The sequence below is a fragment of the Temnothorax nylanderi genome, unplaced genomic scaffold (genome assembly GCF_030848795.1).
Source record: "Temnothorax nylanderi isolate EJ_2023f unplaced genomic scaffold, tnyl_v1.0 TNYL_tig0024_pilon, whole genome shotgun sequence".
In the NCBI taxonomy this organism is placed as follows: Eukaryota; Metazoa; Arthropoda; class Insecta; order Hymenoptera; family Formicidae; genus Temnothorax; species Temnothorax nylanderi.
Window position 1 is genome coordinate 556,849 of NW_027249086.1, and position 25,517 is coordinate 582,365.

The window sequence follows — 25,517 nt, forward strand, 5'->3', positions numbered from 1 at the left end:
CGATTCTCGACATATTCTTGTTCGAATTTCCTCCAATTCTTTCTTCTTTCTGTTTCGGACGGATGTTTTCTTTTACGTCGATCTTTCTAGCGATTTTTTCATTCGTTGACTTGACACGACTGTCTCCACAGTGTCCACAGTGTCCACAGTGAAATGTGAAGGAAAGGATTCTCGCGACGCGATACGCGATTGGTCGACGTAAATCGCGGGCTGGAGATGAGATACAGGCCGATCAAGAAGACCAGACAAGGACAGAGTGTTGCTCGAGCACTGTCGAGCATGCTGAAATGGAGCACACCTTGGAATTTGAAATGCTCTCTCTCATATCACACAGGAAGACCTAGCGCGCGCATTCTAGTTAATATATATTTCAGATTTCAGTTTTCTAAAAGGCCTACTGTTCCTTTTAGCTGAACTTTGTTGCGCAGTTTATCTTTCCTCCTTTTCTTTTCACGTTGGAGAGAAAAAGAGAAAAGATGAACTGTGCAACAAGTTCAGCTAAAAGGAACAGGCCTAACGTGAACACGTGGTCACGTAATAAATTTTGAATGGCGTGTTTCCGCTGAATGTAGCGCTGTACGTTGTACTACACTCGATTGTTGTTGATCGCGCACACGATACGAATAATAAGGGTTTTGCCATAATACTTAATTATCAGTACGATACTTTTCCGCTAAAATGAATAATTTTCGTTGCATGATTCTCGAAATTTTTTGTACGGTCCTCGCAACAATGATTACCGCACCTCGAGGGATTAGAATGAAAGAGAAAAATAAGAGCCCCTTGAAACAGAATACGCCAACTACGAGGAAAAAGATAAAAGGCTGCTGAGCTAAGCAATTCTTGAACGAAACTTATACCAATATTACGTCATTCGTCTTGTATGTATGTAGATACATATAGCTTGCCATGGTAGTACATCGCGGGTTTTCGCATCCACGTTACCCGATGCAACGTGAGAAAGATGATGCAACGTAATATGTCTAGCGCTTGACGAGATAGTGTCCTCTGGGCGCCTTGGCTTTAGGGCGCCTAAAATCGCGTTCGTTCGTTCTATTGTTTCACTTCGCCGAACTCGAAGGGCGTTGGTTTTGATTTGAGTGCAGAAAGTGCAGCCGAAAGGACGAGCAAGAAGCGACGCGGTAGCCAATCAACGTGCCGTTTTTTCGTAAGAACCAATTTTATTGGCTACTACCCCTTCCTACCGCGTAGCGAGCGTGTTTCAGCAACCTGTGTGCAGGAGGCAGAAGTGGGCAGGAGTTCAGAACTCAGAACCAGAGTGGTGTGCGTGTTGTTGCGTCTCCCGCTTCCCGCTATTTTTTGCCTCTTGGAGATTCATCCATTCGAACCGTTCGTATCTTTCTTTCATAGGCGGTTTTCTGTTATAGAGTATAGACGTGGTTGCACGGTTGCGCGAACGTGTTGCTCTACGGCTCTTTTTCTCCGCGTTAATGGTTTTTTTTTTTACGTATTTCTGGCTTTGCATCACGTAGCGTTAACGTTGTACCGGTCTTGCAGGTCAACCAGTGTCCTTCGATGTTAATCCTGCGGCCGCGTGCGTGAATATAATAATCACGCCTTCTAGTTGCTGTTGTCTGAGCAGTGGAAGAACGGCCTCCTGTGGAAGATTATTATTCTTCCGGTACTACATATTGTTAAGGAGGAAAGGAATTTGGTTCCTTTACAACTTGGCAAACGTGATATTAGCATTGTGCGCAATATGGCGTACTTCGATGGCTTCGATGGTGATACGAATGCCGAGCGAATGCCAGTTGTTGATCGGTAAGAACGAAGAAAGCATAAATTGAATAAATGAATCTGCTTGGAATGGCACGTTGCATAATCAAAGAGAATCATCTATTAAATTATATATTTTATATTAAATAATTTCGTAATATGCGCTCTTAGACCTTGTGTAACTTGAGAAGTGTATCAGCTAATAATGTGATATGTATATGTATCTTTGAAATTACAAATACCATGTAGTGCATGGCTTCCATTACGCTTCTTTTAATTTAACTCCATATCTTCAATGGGGTGATAATTTGTATAAATCTATATCTTGCACACAATTTTCTTTTATATTTTTAATTTTATTTACAGGATGGACACAGAATACACGCTATATGTGAAAAGTTTGCCAATAGAGTTGAATCAGGTATGATCCATCAATCTATTTAGTTGTAAATTATAATTATTAAAACATTCTTTGTTAGTAACACGACTTGATTCACAAATTCCATATTGTTAGTCATACTTTTGAAATTAATATTATATATCTATATAGATTAACATATCTATTTATTTAATAACATGAAACGTGATGATCTTTAAGGATGCCGTCAGAGATATTTTTAGTCAGTATGGTGAAATCACTGCAATGTTCTATCTTCGTGGGGCACGTAATGCTACGTGGGCTTATGTTACGTATGGAAAATATCGTGACGCCGAACTTGCTATACGAGAACTCAATAATAAAAAACCATTATATCTAAAAGTGTCACTTGCAAAGGAGAGATCTTCTACAAAGGAAGAGCAAAAATTAGATTTATCTGAAACTCTTGAAAGACCAAAAGTAGTAAACACTGCAGATTCGTCGCCTATTCCCAACGATATAAAATAGTAAGCGTTATCAACATTAGCAATTATTGAAATATTAAAATAGTTACGATCAAATATGATCAAATTAATATTTAAGCATATTTTATCTTGGTTTTTTTATATGTACAAATAAATTGTGTTTTAAATTATTTGAAAGAGATATATGATATCAACCACGTTTCAAGTAATAGAAAATATTTTTTATGTTAAATATAAATCGAGAATATGTGTATATATTTTTTATGTATATAGTGTGAGAATGTAATCGTATATAATGTATATAATATAATATATATTTAATTTTAGTCGGAATATGGGTCGTGGTCAAGTGATAAATGCACTCCGTAAACATGTGTTGTCACAACCAGTGGCTGTACCTGATATGTACAGATATGTAGACTGTGGATCATCTTTGCCTTCATTCTCGCAAACACTTGGCGTTCATGAGGTTGAGGTTGAAGATCCTTATGCGAGCACAAATAAATTATGGACAAGGTTCAACAAATACAATACAATGTAACAACTGTTTAAATTTACTGTATTTTACATGGCATCTTATTTCAGGGGTGTGATAACTGTCACGCCAGATGGAAAAAGACACGTTTCTCTTGGACGCGGTTATACGATGTACGAATATCCAGAACCATATCCTAAGATTGAAGAATGTATTTCAAAAATATACGAACAACGAAAGAACGTACGAAATTACGCAGATATAAGATTAATATAAAAGTTAGAAAAAATGTGTTACATGTTTAGTATATATTGTGTTTATATACGTTTGATTATATTTTAAGTATAATATATGTTGAGTTATTTGTTCCATTGTTGAAATTGATTTAACTAATGATATAATTTATGTTAGAGAAATAATTGAGTATTAATGTTTATTTTTTGCAGGGATTATATGAATATTCCGAAGATAAGCTTAAGAATGGAGTAACAAGCTGCTCCGTTTGTTCCACGAAAACAACTAAACATTGTGAAAAATGCCGTACGTATTATTGTAGCAAAGCTTGTCAATTGGAAGATTGGCCACGACATCAGGATGAGTGTGAACGTATTCCGTAATTATATATTTGTATTAAGTTATCTATATTTGTATATTTAACTTTATTGTAGTTTAATTATAAATTAAGTTAAATAAGTTAAACAACTTAGTAATTATAAATTAAACTAATTATAGTTAAATATAAATCATACTTAAATTTATGCAGATCAGTAAATAAAATTTTTAGATATGCAAATTGATATCTATACATATTTTTTAATGCTAGTTTTCTTTTAGAAAAATATTGTTTGCACATTAATGTGATTGTTCTTTATTACGATTAAGTAACATAATAAAGTAGACAAATTCTATATTAAAAACCACATTTAATTCATTTACTTCAGTCCATTATTCCGGTGTTATCAATCACAACTAAACTTTTAGTTATAAATTTTTTTTCACAGGGCATTAGTGGAAGAACCGATTGGTGGTATGTCATCATTGAAAATTAATCAAGATGTAAATCAAACAAAGAAGACACCAATACCAAATATAATTAATAAAACTGCTAAATCTAATGATGTAAAACTGCGACGGCCCAATACGATTAATGCAGTGCGAGTGGAAAACTCGAGTAATATGAATACAGACATGGATAAGAATAATACAGATGTTACATGTAATTCTATGAATAATGGTACCCAAGATATATATTCATCTGGTCAACATGATAATGATATAAATGTATCTCAAACTAAAGTGACAGACCAACCAGTAGTAAATGTTACAAACACCAAAGAATTTTCTCAACAACATCGATTGCGTAAATATGACAATACTAACGAGAGTACTAATCAGTCGAGAAAAAATAATGAGTGCTCTCCAACATCTAGCTCCACTGACCGAAGTCGTCATAGTCGTAATTATCAAAGTGATTCAAACAGAGCTAATCTTAACAAAGAAAAATATAATAATAGCAATGTAAGAGACAAAACTTACAATAATGACCGAAATCGGCCTAAAAAAAACGGCTTCCAAAGTGACAAAAACTCTGCTTGCCATAATGGCAAGGAAAATGCCAATAGACCAGGAACTAGTGCTTCCTGCAATAACTCAATGAACAACGATTTTTATAAAGATACACATTTATCAAAAACAAAATTTATAGCTGTGGAAGTTATAATATCTCTGGGTAATGGTGAATATTGGATAAACAAAGTAGAGGATAAAAGTGCATGTGTAAAGTTAATGTTGGAGTTACAAGATGTCATAAAGAAATCACGTAAGATGCAGCCGATTATCGGTGAAGTTTACGGTGTGCTCTATGATGATGATTGGTATAGAGCTATGGTAATATCCCTGAATCCTACTAAGGTCAATTTTATTGACTATGGTAACGATAAAATATTGAAAAAAGACGATGAGACCAGAGATATAGGAGACCTGGCTAAAGCTCCAAAATTTGCTCGAAAAATTCGCTTGACGCAAGGCACAAGTGATCAGTATAGAAATCTACAAGTAGGCGAGACCATTTCTGTTAGAATGTTGTCCATAGATTCTGACAAAACGATAATAGTAGAAGTGCAAGAACAATTGGAAAGTTTATCTTCACGTACAACAGAAAGTGCGTCAAATGGTGCAGTGAAAAAGTTGATGCCACAAAAAAATGATAAAGTATCATCAAATAAAAGTACAAAAGCTTCCACCGTTCAAATACCTAACGTCTTGGATGCTTTGGCTGATTTGTTGAAACAAAAAGCTGCTTCTGAATTGCAAATTAAGGGCGTCATACAAACTTATAAAACTTCGCGAAAGAACGTTTACTACGCAAATTTGAGCCCAGAAATTTACAGTACCGAAGTTACGATGATTTTCAATGACATGCAAGAAGACTGTTCAACAGTACAAGCAGATACAGATTACAAGTACGTATGTGTATATATATAAAATTTATAAATATATACTATCAATTTTTTTAATAATTACTGTATATCATTAAGCACAAATTGGAATAAATAAAGTATTTTACTTTTTAGGCCAAAACTAGAAGAGTTAGTTTGCGGTAAGTGTTCTGATGGCTGGTACAGGGGATACGTTTCGGTATGTCCCGAAACATCATCCAAGTTGTCCATTGTTGCAATAGACGAGGCAAGAATTAAACCAGCAGATAAAATTTTGCCATGTCCCAAAAAGTATTTGAATATTTGTGCTCTTGGAGTTATGTGCGAAATAAACCATTCTGGCATCGAATTGCAGGTAAGTACCTTTAAAACATTTTATATACAGATATAGATACGGATATAGATACACAGATTTTTACTTTGATATGTTACAAGGAGGAAGAATTATACGAGTTCACAGCGGTCTTGAATGAGAAGAGCCACAAGCAAGAAAGTCTTGAGATAGAAATAAGTATAAACTCTGAGGGCTGTGAATCAGGCTCTGAGGTCTTGATACAGGCTGTGGTGAGGAAACCCACAGTGAACTCGCCGATTCCTATTAAAATATTAAAAAGTGGATCTAAGGTTTGACATGTCAACGTCAGTATATTTACCGTTAACGTGGTTTGAAATTTCATTGTTTTTATTGACTATGATTTCAGGTATGTCTTACAAGTTATCGAAATCATTATTATATGTTTGTACGGTCTTTAGACGAGGAAGAAGTAGAATATTACAACAATGTTATGCAAACCGTCGCACAATATGCACAAACAGGTAAAATAACTGATTAAATAATGTAATGAGATAAATTGATAGTTATATGATAATTACAAATTATTTTTTCTACTTGATTGCAGCACCGCATCTAACCGAGCCTCCAGTTCTTCAACAAATAGTAATTGCACCATTTGATTTTGATGGCAATAGTTATCGTGCAATAGTACTTAACGTGGAGAATGATAAAGCTACGATAGCATACACTGATTTTGGCAATATAGACATAATTGACATAAAAGATCTTAAAGCCATGCCAGCATGCGATTCATTGGTATTGGTTGATATACTTGCATGCTAAGGGTATATCCAGACAAATTTGCATAGCGCTTAAACATGAGCATAAGAAAATTGATCCATATACATGTGCATAAGGGAATGGACCAATCCATTTCCTTACGCATATGCTTATGCACCTATGCAAGTTTGTCTGGATAGGCCCTAAGACAAAAAAATTACGTTAATCATTGAATATCAAGATGCCCTAAGACAATAAAAAATATATACGTTATATCATTGAATATTAAGATAATGTCTATATGTGTTTTTGTAGCAAGGCTGTGCTAGAAAAATAATCTTAAAAGACATTCCTCGTGACGTACCCAGCAACCCAGAAGTTGACCTTTATCTTCGCAATTTAACGGGCAAAGAAGTGCCCCTGGTATGTACATACGAAGGTACATCACCCAAGGATGGAGTTCGTTTGACGATGCTTACAGGGGAATGTGTTAATGATAAAATAAATCAGCTGTTAATTCCAGGATGGAAAAAAGAAAATGATGGTAATGATAATCACAAATTAGACAAGATTTTTAGAAAGTAACGTAACACATATTTGTTTCTCATCACAATTTGTTATACAAAGACTTTAGATCATGCTGCTACTTAAGTCTACCTTTCAATATGACTCCCTTAATGTGAGGCACTTGAAAGTTTTAGCGTGCAAGATAATTATTTTTATTCAATGAAAATTGGTTGATAGATCAATTATATATTACATTCTTACGTTACAGAGATATATTACATTACTTTTTCTTTATATTTCAATTACCTTGGCCATTTTGATGTATATGTTCTGTCATAATTTATAATTCTATACATTTTACAAAATAAGAATTATAAATTTATCATTTTTCTTATACAGACAACACATGCTACATGATAGATGATATTGAAAGCGCAAGTTTAGGACGTGTAGGTGAAACAGTAAATGCAGCGATACTGTGTAAAAAGGATGCTCGAACCATGTACATGACGAGTTCTGTCGATGTTGAATTAATGACTCACATCTCTCAAGTGATGCCCACGATGGTAAATAATGTGTTATCATGAAATATTTATATGTTAATGCATTTTTATTGCATTATACAATAATGCAATTTTATTTCGTTGTAGTTGAAAGAATATTGCGAGAAAACGGAATATTATATACCAAGAGTGAACGAATTATGTTTGGCGTTGTACGAGGAAGCATGGTATCGAGCCGTATGCCTCAATCCTAAGGAATCGCACACGACATCTCAAATTTCATTTATTGATTGGGGGAACACAGAATCAGTGGAGCATAAGAATATAAGACTGATGCCTAAAGACTTTATCGTACCTAAAGTATTGGCAAATTTTTGTACGATTGTCAGTAAGTATCAGAGTTGTTGGTAAGTTAAAGGATACGATAAATCTTATAAACTTATCTATTGCTTATTATAGATTTGGCACCAGTCGACAGTAATGGAGAGTATTCAGAAGCCGTACAGAGGAAAATAGACGAGTTAACACAAGACTCGACCATCAAGATTAAAATTGTAGAACTCATTGGAGACTACCATTATAAAGTCGAGTTGCCAGAGGTTCGCGACGCGTTAATCAAAAGTGGTCTCGTGTAGTCTTTGTAAACATTTTAATTTACGTATAATTTTACGGATTATGTGATCTTGTGCAGGATTAAGACTATTTTTGGTCTTAAACCGTTATATGATTTGACTCTCTTCATTTATGTATTTTAAACAGCGGACAGTTACATATTTGAGTATTATATTTGACTATTACATATATATTTTTATTTGACAACTTTAGTCTGCTGTTATCATGTTTTGTTTCTCAAAAGAGCAGTTTTATTTCAATGTATTATGTTTGCGAAGATAATCTTAATCTTTTTTTTTTTGCTACAAATATTTAGCTTTAAAATGGAAAAAACTTTTGTATTCTTAATAAAAAAAAAATGACTATATAACGTATATCTATCATGGAAATGTCTTTCCCTACATATTTATTGACGATTTAAATTATTTTTGTGAGAATTACGAAATCTATGGCTGCGTTCGGAAACGTCACCCGAGTGAGACTCGGTGAGATAGAAAGAGAAGAGTATACCCGGGTGACGTTTCCAAACGCAGCCTATGTAGCATGTATTTTTCTTGTAAAATCTGAGTCATATTTTTTTTTACTGTATCTCACATGTATGTACAATTATCTATTTGCACGTGATCTCGCATCATTTGTTTTCTGATCACCTCCACATAGAGAAAGAGGAACTTTCAGTGGAAATATTTTATCGTTCGAGAGATTGAAAATTGAAACACCGAGCTGAGAATCGAGCCCCTGGTTGCAAGTGAAACAATGGAATATATAATTGTACTTGTGTAGTACGTAGTACAACACATATTCATAATGATAGAATCTTAACCCTTTTCTTTCTTTTTTTTCCTCACGACGACCTAACCTCTCTCTGAATATCAGCTGAGCACGATCGCTCTGGCTCAGATGACGTATCTCCCGCGAGATTCTTGTTGTTCACCTGTTGTAAATAAAAGGCTTCCAAGAAGCGAGAGTGGTAAACGATGAACGTGCAAACGAGGCACCCTTACGAGGGTTTGCTGCACAAGTATACAAATGCTATGAAAGGCTGGCAGTACCGTTGGTTCATTTTGAGTCCGGAGACCGGCGAGCTACATTACTTCCTTAGCGAGTCTGAGAAGAATCAGAGGCCACGGTGTTCGATATATCTAGCCGGAGCTGTAATAGCCCCCAGTGATGAGGATTCCAACACGTTCACCGTCAATTCCGCTACTGGTAGGTCTAGCTAATAGTAATAGTAAACCAAATCTGTGATTGCTGAGTTCCTCTTATAATAAATATGAATGTTTGATTCAATTTGACTATTGAGTTCCCGATATCCTTCCAGGTGACATGATCAAACTACGGGCCACAGATGCACGAGCACGCCAGGAATGGGTGGATAAGCTACGGGCAGTTACAGAGATGTATACTAGAGCGATAGCTAGCAGCCATCCCCCATTGCCACCAAGAGAACATTCTGGGAATTCGAGTAGGAATCCTGTCGTTAAGCTGGAAGTGTTGGACGCCTTTGCCAATTGCCAGGAGCACTTGCGGAAAGTGGAGAAGCACAATCTTGCCTTAGCGCAATCCATCGATAACTCGGATCTGCATCTGGACTCAGATCTCTTAGTTCTCAAAGCTATGGCGCACACCACTTTGCACACACTGGGCCAATGTCTCAATATATTATATCAGTAGGAAATTTATTCATATTCATATATTTTTTACGCTTATCTATATTAAGATTTTTTATACCTGCTAATACGTAAGATTACCTTCCCCGTTGCGCAATATTCATATCATTTTATTTTGAACAATTATGTAGTTATCCACAATTAGGGCTGACTTTAGACGTACACAATTAAAGACGAAATTGATACCTCTTGCCATTATATCTATCGTAATTAATTATCGTAATATTTTTAATAAGTAAATGTTGAATAACAATTGATTTTAAGTAATTAACTAATTTAAATAATACAAGAAGGCTCGCACGATTAGAAATCACCTAAATAACAAAGGTCTAAGATCCGTGACAGAATGTTCGGGTCGATAATAATATTTCTGTGTGAATTTTTATATTTCAACTCAGTGAACTACGCGCCGAATATTTTTCGATCTTGAAACACAGCTCCAGTTTTGCCGGAACAGTAAATCCACATACTTAAACCCTCAGCATCCCTATGATTAAATCACCGTAAAGAAATTTAAAGAATTTATTGCGAAAAATATTATCTCAGCCAGGAAGTATGTAGATTTACTGTGCCGGCAAAACTAAAGCTGTGCTCCAAGATCGAAAAATATTCGGCGCGCAGTTTACTGATTCGGAATATAAAAATTCACACAGAAATATTATTATCGACACGAATATCCTGTCACGATTCTTAGCTCTTCGTTATTTAGATGATAACTAATTTAACTTTTACAAAAGTAGTTAATTTTTTTACATATTGCAAATAAAATGCTAATGATTAGTAGGCCCTTATGCTATTTTCATTCAATCACGAAGGGACTACAGTTTTCTTAAACTTGTCCTATTAAATTTTAATAATAGATTCTTTTTTTGAAAGTTAATCAGTATATTATATCACTATATAATAAAGACAGTAATATTTTTTATGTTACAATGTTTCTCTACGTTTGATCTTCCTACAGTCGCGTATTATGATTTAATTACACAATATATACTCTCGACAATGCATATAGAAACGATTGCTGTTTGCCATTTCAATCTGGCTCTGCCAATGACAATCTCGATGTATATTCTTCCAAAGTAACAATACCACATAAGTGAAAAATGCAAGATATATATATTACGTATTAATTCTATTAGAATGTTGTACAAAACATACATGTATATATATCTAGGTTTTATTAAGCGAAATAATTATATATAATACATTCCCCTAGACCTGTTTGCTTCATATAAAAGCTGATTTCTTACGATATCAAATGGTGATAGTCAAATACGTATAAAATGTATTATTGCGTTTGCCTGTGTTATAAAAATGTATTATAAAGTTTGCGTTATTACGATTGTTAACGCAATTATTTTTATAAATTAGTACATGATATCATTTAATTTTTGCTTTAATTAAAGTATTATTCAATTTCCACATATTATAAAGACTGCCATGTATGTACATATTATATTTAATTGGAATATAATGGTTGTAAGAAATGTAATTTTCATGGAAAATATTATTTCTAAAAAAGCATCGATACATTGGGATAAAAGGCAAACGACGTATGTCTCATCGTAATATGACGTAAGTTCCAATGTCAAGAGCATGTAAATGGGTGAAGGTAAACAAGCGAGTGACTTTTCTCTTTCGCTAAGAGATCAGACGTGGTCCAGTGCTTCCACGGCAGTACTGCTTTTGCTCAACGAGCCTCGAAGATCAAAACTGAATTAATACGTATCGACCAATTAAAGTCGATGGATAAATTGCAAATTAATTTTCTATTATATATGAAAAAGAATTTCGAAATATTTATCCGAACGAAATATTTATACTCCTTCGTCGTTAAAAAGAATTCATTGAAGAGTGAAGTCAAAAACTGAGCTAATTTGAAGTAACGTGAAGTAAAACTTTTGCCCCTTATATACATATAATAATGAATAATAATAATAATAAAGTGCGAAGGAACATGCCGCATTTCTCGTATCCCGAACTCCTGACGGAAGCGGCAGGTGTGAAGATTGTAACATCTCTGCCCATAGAGGATGTGAATCTACTTCCGCCAGGAAAGATGGTCCTTAAAATGCGGAAAATCAACGTGGAATCATATATGCATGGTAAATCTTGCGGATTTCACTTGACTAAATCGAAATGGGATCCGTATCCGTGGGTCGGCTATGTCGAGAATAATAGTCCTGCCGACCTAGCAGGATTGAAGTGAGTTTTATTTAGTCTTTTTAAAACTATCGAATACTTATATCGTGGATATGAAAGAGTATATAAAAGTCCAATACATATTTAAAAATATAAATATATATTTCTTTTGTTAAATTATACATTGATATGAGATAATAATTTTATATTATATTAAGAACCACGTGTATATTTTAGCGTAAATTAATTTCACATTTGATTCACATAAATTATTTTCTCGTTATATTCCATCAGAGCGGGCGATTGTTTATTGGGCGTTGACGACACCGATTTGTTAGGGTTAAAGATCAAAGACGTCGCTACTTTAATTCGTAATGAGGAAGGTGTTCAAGATATAAATTTCCTCATTTGGAGATACGCGCATCAAGAAGATGAACAGAATGATACTGGGCTAGCCCTGAAGGGTCCACTACCAAATGTAGCCAGAAATCTTGCAAATGCATTATCAGGAACGGTGCGTATGCATTCTATAACTCAATATCGGGACCATTGTTTTTTCTTTTTTATTTTTATTGATCATTTATTTGTTCAGTGGCAGATTTATTACTTCAGAAATATAACCTACAACTATTAACTCCTACTATCAATCTTCTATCTTTAACAACATAATTATCAACCATTAATTTAGGATGCTAATGATTAATAATCCAAATTTAAACTGTAAGCTATAATATACATGATCCATTCCCTCCGTCCAGAATAAAAAACTTTTAATGTACCAATAAATAAAGGTTTTGTTTTAAATTTTGAGTGGAGCATCTAGAAACTGTTTCAATATTTTTCATGAAATTTTTTCTTTTTAGGTCCGCGCCTTGGAATGTCCGATTTGCTTGGAAAGCGCCGCTCCTCCAGTCTCGCAATGCGTTCACGGTCACATCCTGTGTGTCGTCTGCAGGCCGAAGACGACGCGTTGTCCAGTCTGCAGAGTCCGGCTTGGCCAGGGCCGATGCCTTCTCGCAGATAAATTACATAGAGCACTTCGCGATGCCTTCAACATGGATAATAACAAGGCACCCGTCACAACCGATCGTTGTAACTTACGTGACCAATTGTTCGGTAAAAGTAGCAAGAGACAAGAGACTCCGGTCGTAAATCAGTCAAAGAATAATTGCGCCACGTTGAAACCGAGGCAATTCTTATTGGCCAGATTGTTGCTCGGAGGCAGAGAAAAAGCTGCTTCCGTGGATAATCTAATTCGAGTATCTGAAATGTCGAAAGAAGCTGCGATTCCTAATGGAATGACAGATGCCAACAATTTACCCGTGCGATTATCCTTGAACGATCGCGCCAAGTCAGCCAGTACCGGCGAGCTGTCGAGAGACAACGAAGTTCATGTCAATGACGCTTCTTCGCAAATTGTCGAATCATCCGCGATGAATGTCAGTCAGCAATCGCTGAGTCTGCCCCGGACGCCGATCTGGGGCGGCTCTACGGATTCTGTGTCTGGTATACAGTTGACATGTCCGCTTTTGCAATCTTGCAGAGAAGTAGTGACGTCTGACTCGCTGATGGAACATATCAGAATTCACGCGGTGCCGCAAGTTCATTTTTATTCTGGAAACGCAAGGATCCCACTTCCACTTCCTTTCGGACGCGACGCTCTTTATATATTCCATCATGGAAGCAATATATTTTTTTTCCAGGTATAACATCTTTAACACGAAACAATTTCTCCTCCCTCATTTGTGTGAAGGCGATATTTTTCATTCTTTTATTTTAATCCTTTACGGTAAAGTGTCCCTGCAAAGAAATCGATAAGAGATGATAAAAATTCGATTCAAACAAAGTTTATATCATTACATTATAAGAGCGTTTCAATTATACGTATCTGTTGGGGTACAGAGAAAGGGTATTTATTTCTTAAGTTTTTTAAATATCTCATTCGGATTAAATATTTATTTGAATGTATATAAAAAGTTTTATTTATCTGAAATTATAAAGTATAAAACTGTATCCAATACAATCAGTTAGAATTTAATGTTATCAATCTTAATATTACTCTTATTATTAAAAATATTCGTATATATTGATATAAAAATTGTACATCCTAGAAATAGATTATATTTTTTGAAAACGCATACACATTAAAATTTAGATCAAACACATAAATCATTTCTTATTGATACATATTTATACGCATGCAACAAAAATGGAACAAGAGAATATATGAGATAAAAAAATGTGACATCTACATAAATGTGGTAACATACATGCACACACAAATAAATATGAGATTTGATTACTTTTATCTGGCACTATCAAAGTTTGAGGATATCAAGATCTACTCTACAAAGTAGTTAAAATATTACATATCATAATGTTATATAATCATATATGTCATTATCTTGGAAAACGCTTTGCGTTATGTAGTTGACGATACACGAAAATGCGCGGAATATTTATTTAAGAGATGTAAAAATCACATTTTTTTTATGTATAGTACGAAGAGGAAATGGCATGGATGACATATCCTCCTAAGACGTGTTTAAATAGCATATGGGAATGGACATTGCACGCTTGGGGTGACAATGGTACAGAAGTACAATTGCGAAGACACGTGGCGAGTCTCGAGGATACTGCAACGTTGTCTTCACAACATATTGCTCCATTGCCAAACGCATTACTGTTGAAGACCATCGAAATACAAATGTCAGAATATGGAGCACACGATAGATTATACATGTGAAGAAAACGCTATATCTGTTATTTCTAACAAATTTATTAATTCTAACGCAAAATGTATATTAAAAGAATTAATCACAAATCTATCATGAAAAATCTATTACGAACAAAAGTATTTATTTATCATTGATATGATGATTTAACGAGTGATAATACATAGCGTATTAATAATAGTTATCTTGGAAAGGTATTAGTATTTACTACTATCTATGAGGTATGAATAATTTATTTAAAATCTTAGTGAACATATGGAGAGGTAAAAACCACAATGGTGTAAGTCAAATTTTTAAAAATATTTTTTCGTGTGCATAGATGCAATTTGTATATTGTATAGATTGCATCTATGCACGCGAGAAAAAATGTAAAAAAATTTGACTCTTACACCACTATGACTTTTACTCCTCCATTTATTAACAAGTAACATGCAGTATTCTAAAATTTGCGAGTCAAAACGGAAAAGTCAAGTTTTTGAAAAAGTAAGTAACAAATGTTGATAAAAAACTAACATAATTATATAGAATAAAAGATGTTTAGACATATTGCAGATATTTACTGCTTATAAAAAAACATACACGAAACAAAAGTTCTGTCAAGAGCGTGTTTCACGTTCATGAGAGTGTTTATGTAAAAATACTGATATTGTTATCAACTTAATATTACTTAACATTCATAATAAAATTAATACTTCATACAATTAATACTTAACAAATTCCATTCCTTAATCGATAAAACGCAACCGTTAATTAAAATGCACATTTATAACATGCATACTGATAAGATATAAAACTTGGTTATATATGGTTTTCATATTAATTATCTTATGGTATTTGATTTAATATGTCATCCATATATGGTTTAAAAACGTCATGTTGACCGGTTTTCGCAGCTTGACCGGCCATAATGTCATACGCATATTTATAAACCGCTAAACAATTTTCTTTGCCAACGATATTTAGTTCGACATTATAAACATGCTTGTCATAAGACATCTTTTTATTCGGTGTTAAAAGCTTTCGTTTAACGGACGACAGTGATTCTTCATATTCCGCCTCATCCTTTTGTTTGTCTCGTTTCGGACAACTACAAATTCTTATTACTATTGTTCGACGAGCTAAAGTTTGATTATGTTCATTTTCTAAAGTGAATACAAGCTCTGTAGCTCTACGATTCATACCAGATGGGCAGCTATTTTTGCAAAAAAACTTGAAGCACATTGGCACATACTGCGAGCCAGCTTCGGGTGTACAAAGCGGTGTTAAAATAGAAAAATATCCATCTTTCTCTTGGTAGATACTTGAAGCATGATTAACGCAATGGACTACATGTTTAATTCTGCCTGGTTCCATAGTTTGATTAACGTAGTTGGTCATTGCTGCGTGATTGTAGCATCGTTTTACTGGATCACTTTTATGTTCGTCCAACAGAAAAACTAATTCTGTACGTAAGAATAAACCGGGCATAGCTGGCTCCCATGTAAATCGTAAAGGTAGTACCTTTTCCATTTTGATATATAATTTTTTCAATACCTCAGAGTACTGTATGCAAAGAAATAAACAACATAAACTTGTTAATCTTTTGGTACTATGTAGAATGTTAATAATGAATTATACATATAAAAATTATAAAATTTTAATTTGCAAAATAGTTTAGTATGTATCATTGTTAAAAGAAAATTATCATGCACACTTGATACATTTAACACCAATCTATATAGTAGGTACACGAAAAAGCTTACATCTGCAATATACAAAATCTGCTTAAACATGATTCTGATATAAACAGGTCTGATAATTTCTTGTATAAAAGCTAAGGTCAAGTCTAAGCAGATTTATGTACTTTTTACAGCACAATTGACACAATTAATGGTTAGATACTGAAACATTTTCAAACAAGATCTCTTACTCTCATCTTCCTTTACCATACTTTTATCTCCTCACAATTTCACAAGTAATATTTACAATTGTTCACAGTTTATATGGAATATCCCATGCAAAAATTACATTAAACCAGGATTAAAAACTAATGGCATTTACCATCAAGAGGCAGAATTGATCTGCAAGTAGGTACATGTTATTTGATAGTCGACTTCAATCTAACTCAAAAAATAAAACACAGTGCAGTTTAACACTTTCCTGCACAATTATAAGATCTGGATTTAATACATGGTTTATCATACAAAAAGTCTACCTACCACCCAATCCTGTCCATTGCTATCACCAATGGTAAACTGGAAATTCAATGGACAACCCAAATAATCGTTGTATAAACCTGGGTAGTAATGTTCTCTGTCATCATCTTCTATTTCTATCTTTCTTTTTAATTTCTTTTCCACAGAGACGTTCGCAGACATGGCGAATGTGTCAGGTTTTTCTTCTAAGACATCCAATTCGTGTATATTTTCCGGTACTACTGGCAGAGTACCTCCGCTTTGAGAAAACAATCGAAGAACAAATTTAATCGAGATCACTTTATTGTGCGAAAGAGTACACTCGTGATACAGAATCATGGACCGGCATAACAAGCGATATTAAACAAAAATTACTTACAAGGATGTCTCTATATCTTTGAAAGTTTCTTCGTCTATCAATGCAGATTCCTGAGAATCTGAATAAACGTTCACGCCGTTCACGCCTAACATATTCGCAAATTTTCAGTCGGATTGAAGAAGTGAAGAACGAAACAACCATGCGGCTGACGCAACACGCAACCGGTTTAGGCTGCCCTATCCTATCGCCGCTAGGACCAACATTTCCTTTGTTTCGTATGATCGAGATTCGAGATTCGAGATTCGAGAAAAGTCTTTCTAACGGTTCGTTTCGAAATTTACTAACTCTACAGTTCACGTCACGTGTGCTATAGATTTTCAGCAACGACTGCTATTGCATTTTAAAACGCACCCAAATGTGGAGTGCCGCATGATTGGTTCTGTCTGTCTGTTGCCCGCCTTTGGTTTGCCCGAACTCGCGCCCGAACTTCACGGCTACAAATGGTTTTTCCCAAAGTTTAGCCAAATTAATTAACGAATCTCATTAAACTTATGCTCGTTTTAATTAGTAAGATTAGCCGCAACCCGGTACATAGCCGGATTTTCCATTTTGGCTCTTAAAAATGTATAATAAATAAAATACGGAGTTAAAGTGCAGTTTAAAGTGCACTTAGTGCATAAAGTGCAACTAAGTGCACCTGAGTTCGGCCGTGACTCCCCAGGTAGCAATTAATGTCTAAAAGACATCATAAAGACATCTTTAAGATTTCTGGCATCTTAAAGACATCTTTATGATGTCTTTTAGACATTAATGCTACCTGGGTCCTGTCGACCCTTATGCCCGTATCAGACTACGGATTGGGATTGAGATTGGATTGAAATTTGACCAATCAGAGCAAAGTTTACTAAACTTGAGATCAGTTTTCTCTGTTCTGATTGATTAAATTTCAAGGTCTCTAGTTATGGAGGATTTATCGGTCGAACGCCGGGCGGGCGCGGTGTGAATCCTCTATTATCGCTAGATGATGGGATTGGATGGGAATGATGGGATCGACTTCAGCGTTTCTGGAATCTCGCATGACGCATGGGATAGAATCTGTCGACTTGGATCGCTCGCTGGAAAAGCTCTGAAAAGCTCCCAATGAATATCGGCCTTATTCCTTATATGACGATGCGCGCACGCGCGGTGCTTCGTGCCCTTCGTGGCGGGAACCGCACGTGGCGCGTTACGGCGAGGTACGGCACGCGCCGGAAGCATACGACTCCAATATGGCGAATGTGAGGGATAGCGATACATCGTTGTGGCTTCATAACAAGCTCGGTACGTCAAACGATAGCTGGACCGGCAGCTCGATCTGTTCACAGCTCAATGCCGAGGTGTTGCGCAACATCAAGGATTGTTTTCCCGACCTGCAAACGCAGGTCAAGCTTAAGTTACTCCTGTCATTCTTTCACATACCCAGGCGCAATGTTGAAGAGGTAAGCGCTCTCGTCTATCTCGATATTTGCTGCACACTTTCGACGAGTATTGCTCCCCCGAGATGCGGAGATGCGGTTGCTCTCTGCGCGAGTAAAATTAATATTACGTTCACATTTCTCTATTTGATTCTCGTCTATTTACGCATATTCGCCATCCATTTGATTTTTCTCAATTGTGCGATGTTTTTGAAATGTTTAGTAGCCTATAAGAACTACGTAGGACTAGTATTTACAATTTTACAGGGATCTACGATTGTCTCATTCGTTTAAGTTGGAAAAATTATAATTTCCGTATGAGATTTATATAGAATTTCTTTCACACACATTTCCTTCGTTTTACCTCTTATTTCACTAAAATGCTTTTTATTTATGAATTTGCTACAGTGGCGTGTGGAACTGGAAGAGATCATTGAGGTTGCATCTCTGGACAGTGAGCTGTGGGTATCAGTGCTATCCGAAGCGATGAAGACTTTCCCATCGACCGGTTCTTTAAATACAGACATCACTGATTTGGATGAGCATAGATCAATTTTTGGGGACTTGGTCAATGACTTAAGGAAACTTATGAAGAAGCAGAATGATCCCGCTATGCTTCCCTTAGAGTGTCATTATCTTAACAAGACTGCGTTGACTTCAGTGGTAGGTCAGCATCCCATGCCAGTTAAGCATTTCATTTTTAAGAGGAAAACAAAAAGCGCAGCTTTGAGAGCGGAATTACTTCAAAAAAGCATCGATGCCGCTAATAATCTTAAGAAGAGCACAGCTCCTACCGTACCAGTCAGAAGTAGAGGGATGCCAAGAAAAATGACTGATACAAGTAAGTATTTTGGGGTAGATTGTGTTGCGGGTGTCTGATATAATGTCTTCCCAAAAATATTATTCCTGACTCTTAGTGAGTCGGGGGGGGGGGGGGTGGGGAGGGAAGGGAAGGGTGACTCTCCACTAGTATATGTCCAATTGGACTCTTGGTGAGAACGTCAATTGGCAAATGAGTATTTTGCTGGATTTGTTCATAAATATAGACGGCGCGGTCAGGCGCTCGAGAAAAAAGGCGCGCGGCTGATTAGTGTGGTACTGGCCTGCCATTTGTCTGCCAAATGCATGTCATGATATTTCTCGGTGTTATTTTAGCGATGTACTACATGGCATTTACTCGAACTTTTCAGCACCTCTGAAGGGAATCCCAAGCAGAGTTCCAACGAGCGGTTTTCGATCCCCGTCGCTCACAAACACCTCTGTGTCTAACAGAACATCGATCAGCAGTAGAATTCGAAAAGATGGCGGTATTAAATTACTGGATATTAACGAGCAGCCTCTCGGATACGCACAAGCGAAGAAGAGGAGAAAGATGCTGGAGATGGAGGAGCAGCAGAAAAAAGTCGCGGAAGCACAAGCGGCCGCTGTGGCAGCAGCTGCTTCAGTGGCTTCACCAGTTGCGGAAACTCCGACAACTCCAGAGTACGCGCAAGGATTGGCCTCGATTAATCCGCCTGCCACGCCAGTTCCACCAGCTGTGGTAGCTACGGCGCAATCATATACCGCACCTAGCACGCCAAGCAGCATTTCGGTTACGACTACGCAGCAAACATGTAAGACCAACGTTACAGGTACTAAAGTCCATGTCGTTTTGTTTGGATTTTGATTGAACATTTGCGTTACATAGCTACTACGTTAACTACTACCACCACCACCACCACCACCACCACCACCACCACAACGCCCACTACTGTGATAGCAGTAGCTGCACCAACGGTGATAGCACCTGTGGAAAGCACGCCAGTCGCCGTGCAAACAGTCAGACCGGCCCAAACAGTTACGCAGATTCGTATACAGACTACCACGCAACCTAATGCGGCGGCTAATCCAAGAAAAGGCCTATCTCTTACGGTAAGTTACACGCAAAATTTGATTTAATTATCTGTATTGTTATAAATATAGGATTCTCGCGCTATTCATTGTTATTGATTTACAGCGTGAACAAATGTTGGAAGCACAAGAAATGTTTAGAACTGCGAACAAAGTAACGCGTCCAGAAAAAGCCCTTATCTTAGGTTTTATGGCTGGTTCTAGAGGTATGTCTATCTTCCACGTATAACTTTTTCTTTATAGATTATATTTCACCGATACTATCGATTGTTTCGCTTGCAGATAATCCTTGTCCAAAATTGGGCAATATAGTCACAGTGATGCTCTCGGAGAATATAGAAGAAGTAACGCAGTCGGACGGAACAACTGTTCCGATGTTAGTCGAAACTCATTTCCAAATGAATTACACGAACGGTGAATGGAAGAGGATAAAGAAAAATCGGCGTATCGTGACGGAGGAATCTACATCAACGTCCACTCCCGCGCCGACCGCGACAGCCACGGCTTCCAATTGAAAGAACTTTGTTCAAATCGCTAAAAATACGAGATCTATATGTATATGAAATATCGTTTTGTGTTATCGGTTACTAGAGGATATAACGAACATTGTGATCACACGTCTTCTTAGTGAATTGATAAATTTACTAAATTAATAGTAATTCGATTCACGTTTAAAATCTAAAAAGAATCATTGAATAACGACTTTTAATTGTCGAATTTGCATCCCGATAAAACTGATTTTTTTCGTTTTCTCTCGCATCAATCATGTAAGTCTTGATAATTTTCATATAGAGATTTCAGTTAAATGAAGAGAAGTTAAACTGAATCTGCTTTCCGAGTATGCTTCATTTAATAACGTTTTCTCCTTCAATACTGGTATAAGTAATGTATATGATTTATAGTACATTTAAGATATTTTAAAGTTATATATAATTTGATAGAAATGATATGCAATGTGTGAATAGTCAAATATTTGTTTAATAGTACCATTACATAAAAATCTATATATCATATACAGATATATAAATAAATATATATATATATATACATATATATATTTTAATAAGAATGAACATAAGACTTCTATAATATTGTTATTTGAATAAATACATGATTATAATTCTGTTTTGTGTGTTGCTTACAAACATATTTTTTGCAATTTGCTATTGATTACGTTCAAATATCGTGTTATCACGTTTTCAACCATTTTGCATATATTAAAATGATAATTTTCTTTTTAAGGATTTATGATTTTTAAAGATTTTTTCGATCTAAACAAGGAACTATAATTCTATAATATTTTATTCGAGTAAACGCAGTCAATTTTTGTTCTTCCAATTTTATAATTATTTCTACATGATTACATTGTAAATATTTGCTATTTCAAAATTTATTGTAATATTTTGCACATAAAACAATTTTGTAAGAACTTGTGTTCTTCCAATGTTATACACACATGCGTACCCATACTATCTCAAGTGTTTCATAACCTGTTTATTCCGCATCTGCCGGTTGTGCGGGTAGTGGAATTCGCGTGTCAGTGTGAGGGGTTGACGAAACTTCTCGCATCTACATTTTTCGGTTCTACGATTCTGTGAGTTTTACAAACAACTGCACAGCGAGTTTAGGGTGTGCAGTTGTCCGCATTATCTGTTTTGCGATGTTTCGATTACTTGCTTCGCTACGCACACGAGCTGGAACGTTGGTAGGTGCAACAGAATTGGTGTATCTTGTTTCGATTAAGCTTCAGCGTTTTGCTGACTCATTGCATGCAAATGTATTTAATTCTGCACTGCATTGACGTCTCGATACAAACAAAAGTACAATCATCGTCTCTTCAGATTGAATATATTTTCTGCAGGTTGCCACTGCAACTGATTCGCTGGCGAGAACTGACAATACATCGTTTGCGAGAGGTGTTCGTAATTTCACAGTGAGCTCAAAACTACTCAGCGATGGACCGCAGATCCAGAAACCCGCTCCGGATTTCTCTGGTACCGCAGTAGTTAAAGGCGACTTCAAGGAGATCAAGTTGAGCGACTACAAAGGGAAATACGTTGTTCTGTTTTTCTACCCATTAGACTTGTATGTAATTTTGTCTCGATTATCATTTTTAATATACATTTAATATAACTATAATATTCAATTTTTATATTCTATTTGCAGTACATTTGTTTGCCCAACGGAGATAATTGCATTTAGTGAGAAGGTCTCGGAGTTTGAAGCTCTGAATACACAAGTGATCGGAGTGTCGACAGATTCGCACTTTAGCCATTTGGCATGGATTAATACCCCGAGGAAACAGGGTGGCCTCGGAGGAGACTTGGGCTATCCTCTTTTGAGCGATTTCAATAAGACCATATCGAACAAATACAATGTTTTGTTGCAAGACTCGGGAATCGCTCTCAGAGGTCTCTTCATCATAGACAAGGAGGGAGTTCTTCGACAGTTTTGCGTCAATGATCTCCCGGTTGGCAGGAGCGTCGAAGAGACATTGAGATTGATCAAGGCCTTCCAGTTTGTTGAGAAGCATGGTGAGGTATGTCCTGCAAATTGGCAGCCCGATTCCAAAACTATTAAGCCCAATCCAAAAGATAGCAAACAATACTTTGAATCGGTTAATTAAGCTTGCATTTAGGTTTTGTTCAAGGGATATGTACAACATAATAGATTTTAATGTAATATAATATAATAGATTATGACACATAATGCAATATAACATAGTTCTAATGCAATAGGATTAATATTACAGTTGATTATGTAAAATGAACAAAATCTAAAAAATTATATACACGTTTTACTATAAAACAATATAATATATTTACATGCTCCTTCCATATGCATGTTATACTTATTTATGTGATTTTGTATCTTAAGAGCGGATAGTAGAAAAAGGAAAACACATGCACGTATACATGGCCGATAAATTTAACGTACAGGGAGATAAAAACATGTTGATTAATTTGATTTTTTTTCTGAATGGAAGATGACGCGTGGAATATCTTATATCTCGAATTTTTTTCTCCTTTTCTCATCGTTAATAAATGTGCAGAATATAAATGCATGATATTCACGCTCAGAAAATCGATATTTACATACAGATTGTACATTAACAATTTTTTTTTAATTTAAAGAATTATATGAATATATAATTTAAAATTATTAGGAAGTATTTTTGTTTTAATTTAAGTTTTACAAAATATAAGAGATGTTCAACACAGACCCTCGATAAATTATCCTTTAGCGATTATTCAACTCACGCCAAAATGCAATAGTGCAGTATATAAGCAATTAGCGTTGGCTGCTAAAATTACTTCAAAACATGAGAGAGAGAGAGAGAGAGCGAGAGAGGAGGGGGAGGGAGAGAGAGAGCAGGATATATATACACACACACATATATATATATATATATATATATATATATATATATATATATATATATATGTATATGTATATATATATAGATTATACATACATATATATACGTGCGGATGCCATAAGATAATTAGAACGCGTGCAGCATGAGGTAAATGACGGAATTAAAAGCCGTTACAATATTAGTAGGTAGGTAAGCTGGCGCGCGTTGTTGGCGGAGGCTGCTGCTTCTAAAGGCTGCTCATGATAAATTTAGTAGAGTGAGCTTATTATTTCGCGAAGAGAGGATATACCCGCGTTGGGGCACCACGGAGTCTCGGGGAACGCCCCCGAGGAAGGCGGATAAAGTAACTAGAGAGAGAGAGAGAGAGAGAGATATGAGATGAAAGCCGTGATTCTCAGGAAAGCGATGAGCTTGGAACGCGTCGCGAGAACGTCGGGAGATCGCGAGAGGGAGAAAAACCGAAAAGCGACGCCTGAGATAAACGGCTCATCCTTCGTTCCTCCCTACGCGTCATCCCCACGCCAAATCCAATCCCGGCTCGTCACCCCCGCGCGCGCATGAGAATCTCAAGACTAATCACATTCGCGTCTCACGGTACCGCCACCGCGCCGTGCCGTGCGTCAACAAGTCGTATGTTGCAGCGATGCGGCCTCTCGTTATCGTTGCAAAATATAAGATAGAAAGAAAAGATAAAAACGGGACTTTTTCCTCACATTTATTTGCCTTTTTATCATTTTTCGAGAATATTCTCGTGTGAAGGTAATCAAGTTTTGACAAAAATGTTGAAAAGTAAAAAGTAAATGAATATAATTTATATTCCCTACATCTGTCTTTGTATTATATAATTTGCTTTTTCTATAGAAAACAAGATTTGCGAAGTGTATTGGTGCGCTTTTGTTTTACGATTTCATTAGTATTTACTCCGAAAGCATATTTCAAATCGCGCGAGCAATTTTTCACCCCAGTTTCACTGAAATAACTCGCTTTGTACTCCAGTAGCCACGGTACAAGATTGCAAACGTAATCGTTCAATTCACTATTATATTTTGCCGATTAAGTGGTCAGATTATATCGGCATTGTATTGCCGAGTCTAATCGAGGGATTCTTGTCCACCGCCCTCGGTTTATGGTCCTTCCATTGTGGGACAATCGAGCGCGTAACAGTAAGGTTTCGGGTCCTAATTGTGCTGGCGACGGTACCCTACGGCCTAAACGATCTTGGCAAGCGCCATACAAATTTTTATTTATGTCAAAAATCGCGTTATCTCGCACTCGCAACGGTGACTAATCCATTAGATCCAATTGGTCCACTCTTAAGACACCTTAAAGAGGTCTCGAAGTAAGCTTATTAAATTAACATTTGTATAAAGCGTCGTCTACAATGGCAGCAGGAGTATGCAGTAAGACGTAAGCAGTAAGCTATTGACCAACCACAGTCAATTATTCTTGAATTGTAATAATCCCATTAGTCAATAAGTTACTGCTTACGTCTTACTGTATACTCCTGCTGCCATTGTAGACGACGCTTAATAATTAAACTTTCAGAAAAAGTAAAGCTTGTTTATGCTCTCAATTCAGACTCAAG

General features: G+C 36.0%; 6 protein-coding genes across 7 annotated transcripts; 5 read left to right on the forward strand and 1 right to left on the reverse strand.

Annotated features, from left to right (window-relative positions):
• The first annotated feature begins 1,200 nt into the window (after positions 1 to 1,200).
• On the forward strand, positions 1,201 to 8,543 carry Vret (vreteno). Of its 2 annotated transcripts, none has more exons than XM_071701013.1 (16): positions 1,201 to 1,350; positions 1,519 to 1,782; positions 2,104 to 2,158; positions 2,336 to 2,622; positions 2,908 to 3,096; positions 3,166 to 3,298; positions 3,502 to 3,668; positions 4,057 to 5,517; positions 5,629 to 5,848; positions 5,929 to 6,117; positions 6,195 to 6,309; positions 6,393 to 6,583; positions 6,863 to 7,091; positions 7,454 to 7,620; positions 7,705 to 7,945; positions 8,017 to 8,543. In XM_071701013.1, the coding sequence occupies exons 2-16, from the start codon at positions 1,721 to 1,723 to the stop codon at positions 8,190 to 8,192; spliced, it is 3,882 nt and encodes a 1,293-aa protein (XP_071557114.1). In that variant the 5' UTR covers positions 1,201 to 1,350; positions 1,519 to 1,720; the 3' UTR covers positions 8,193 to 8,543. The 2 variants fall into 2 exon arrangements, with proteins under 2 accessions (XP_071557114.1, XP_071557115.1); XM_071701014.1 differs by having other exon boundaries at positions 6,393 to 6,430.
• Positions 8,544 to 8,654: 111 nt separating this feature from the next.
• On the forward strand, positions 8,655 to 11,331 carry LOC139769721 (oxysterol-binding protein-related protein 11). Its single transcript, XM_071701024.1, has 2 exons — positions 8,655 to 9,378; positions 9,491 to 11,331. Exons 1-2 carry the CDS (start codon positions 9,147 to 9,149, stop codon positions 9,841 to 9,843), a joined length of 585 nt encoding a protein of 194 aa, XP_071557125.1. The 5' UTR covers positions 8,655 to 9,146; the 3' UTR covers positions 9,844 to 11,331.
• A 42-nt stretch (positions 11,332 to 11,373) lies between these two features.
• On the forward strand, positions 11,374 to 15,417 carry LOC139769717 (uncharacterized). Its single transcript, XM_071701018.1, has 4 exons — positions 11,374 to 12,044; positions 12,276 to 12,495; positions 12,845 to 13,684; positions 14,482 to 15,417. The coding sequence occupies exons 1-4, from the start codon at positions 11,764 to 11,766 to the stop codon at positions 14,725 to 14,727; spliced, it is 1,587 nt and encodes a 528-aa protein (XP_071557119.1). The 5' UTR covers positions 11,374 to 11,763; the 3' UTR covers positions 14,728 to 15,417.
• P53 (p53) lies at positions 13,995 to 17,609 on the reverse strand. Its single transcript, XM_071701020.1, has 3 exons — positions 17,270 to 17,609; positions 16,915 to 17,149; positions 13,995 to 16,258 (listed from the first exon to the last, which is right to left on the reverse strand). The coding sequence occupies exons 1-3, from the start codon at positions 17,359 to 17,361 to the stop codon at positions 15,542 to 15,544; spliced, it is 1,044 nt and encodes a 347-aa protein (XP_071557121.1). The 5' UTR covers positions 17,362 to 17,609; the 3' UTR covers positions 13,995 to 15,541.
• An 846-nt stretch (positions 17,610 to 18,455) lies between these two features.
• Positions 18,456 to 21,673, forward strand: Nelf-a (Negative elongation factor A). Its single transcript, XM_071701028.1, has 6 exons — positions 18,456 to 18,687; positions 19,072 to 19,504; positions 19,854 to 20,276; positions 20,351 to 20,574; positions 20,660 to 20,759; positions 20,836 to 21,673. Exons 1-6 carry the CDS (start codon positions 18,478 to 18,480, stop codon positions 21,066 to 21,068), a joined length of 1,623 nt encoding a protein of 540 aa, XP_071557129.1. The 5' UTR covers positions 18,456 to 18,477; the 3' UTR covers positions 21,069 to 21,673.
• Positions 21,674 to 22,029: 356 nt separating this feature from the next.
• On the forward strand, positions 22,030 to 23,775 carry Tpx-3 (thioredoxin peroxidase 3). The gene is made up of 3 exons (XM_071701032.1): positions 22,030 to 22,258; positions 22,415 to 22,638; positions 22,720 to 23,775. The coding sequence occupies exons 1-3, from the start codon at positions 22,214 to 22,216 to the stop codon at positions 23,177 to 23,179; spliced, it is 729 nt and encodes a 242-aa protein (XP_071557133.1). The 5' UTR covers positions 22,030 to 22,213; the 3' UTR covers positions 23,180 to 23,775.
• The last annotated feature ends 1,742 nt before the right edge of the window (positions 23,776 to 25,517 follow it).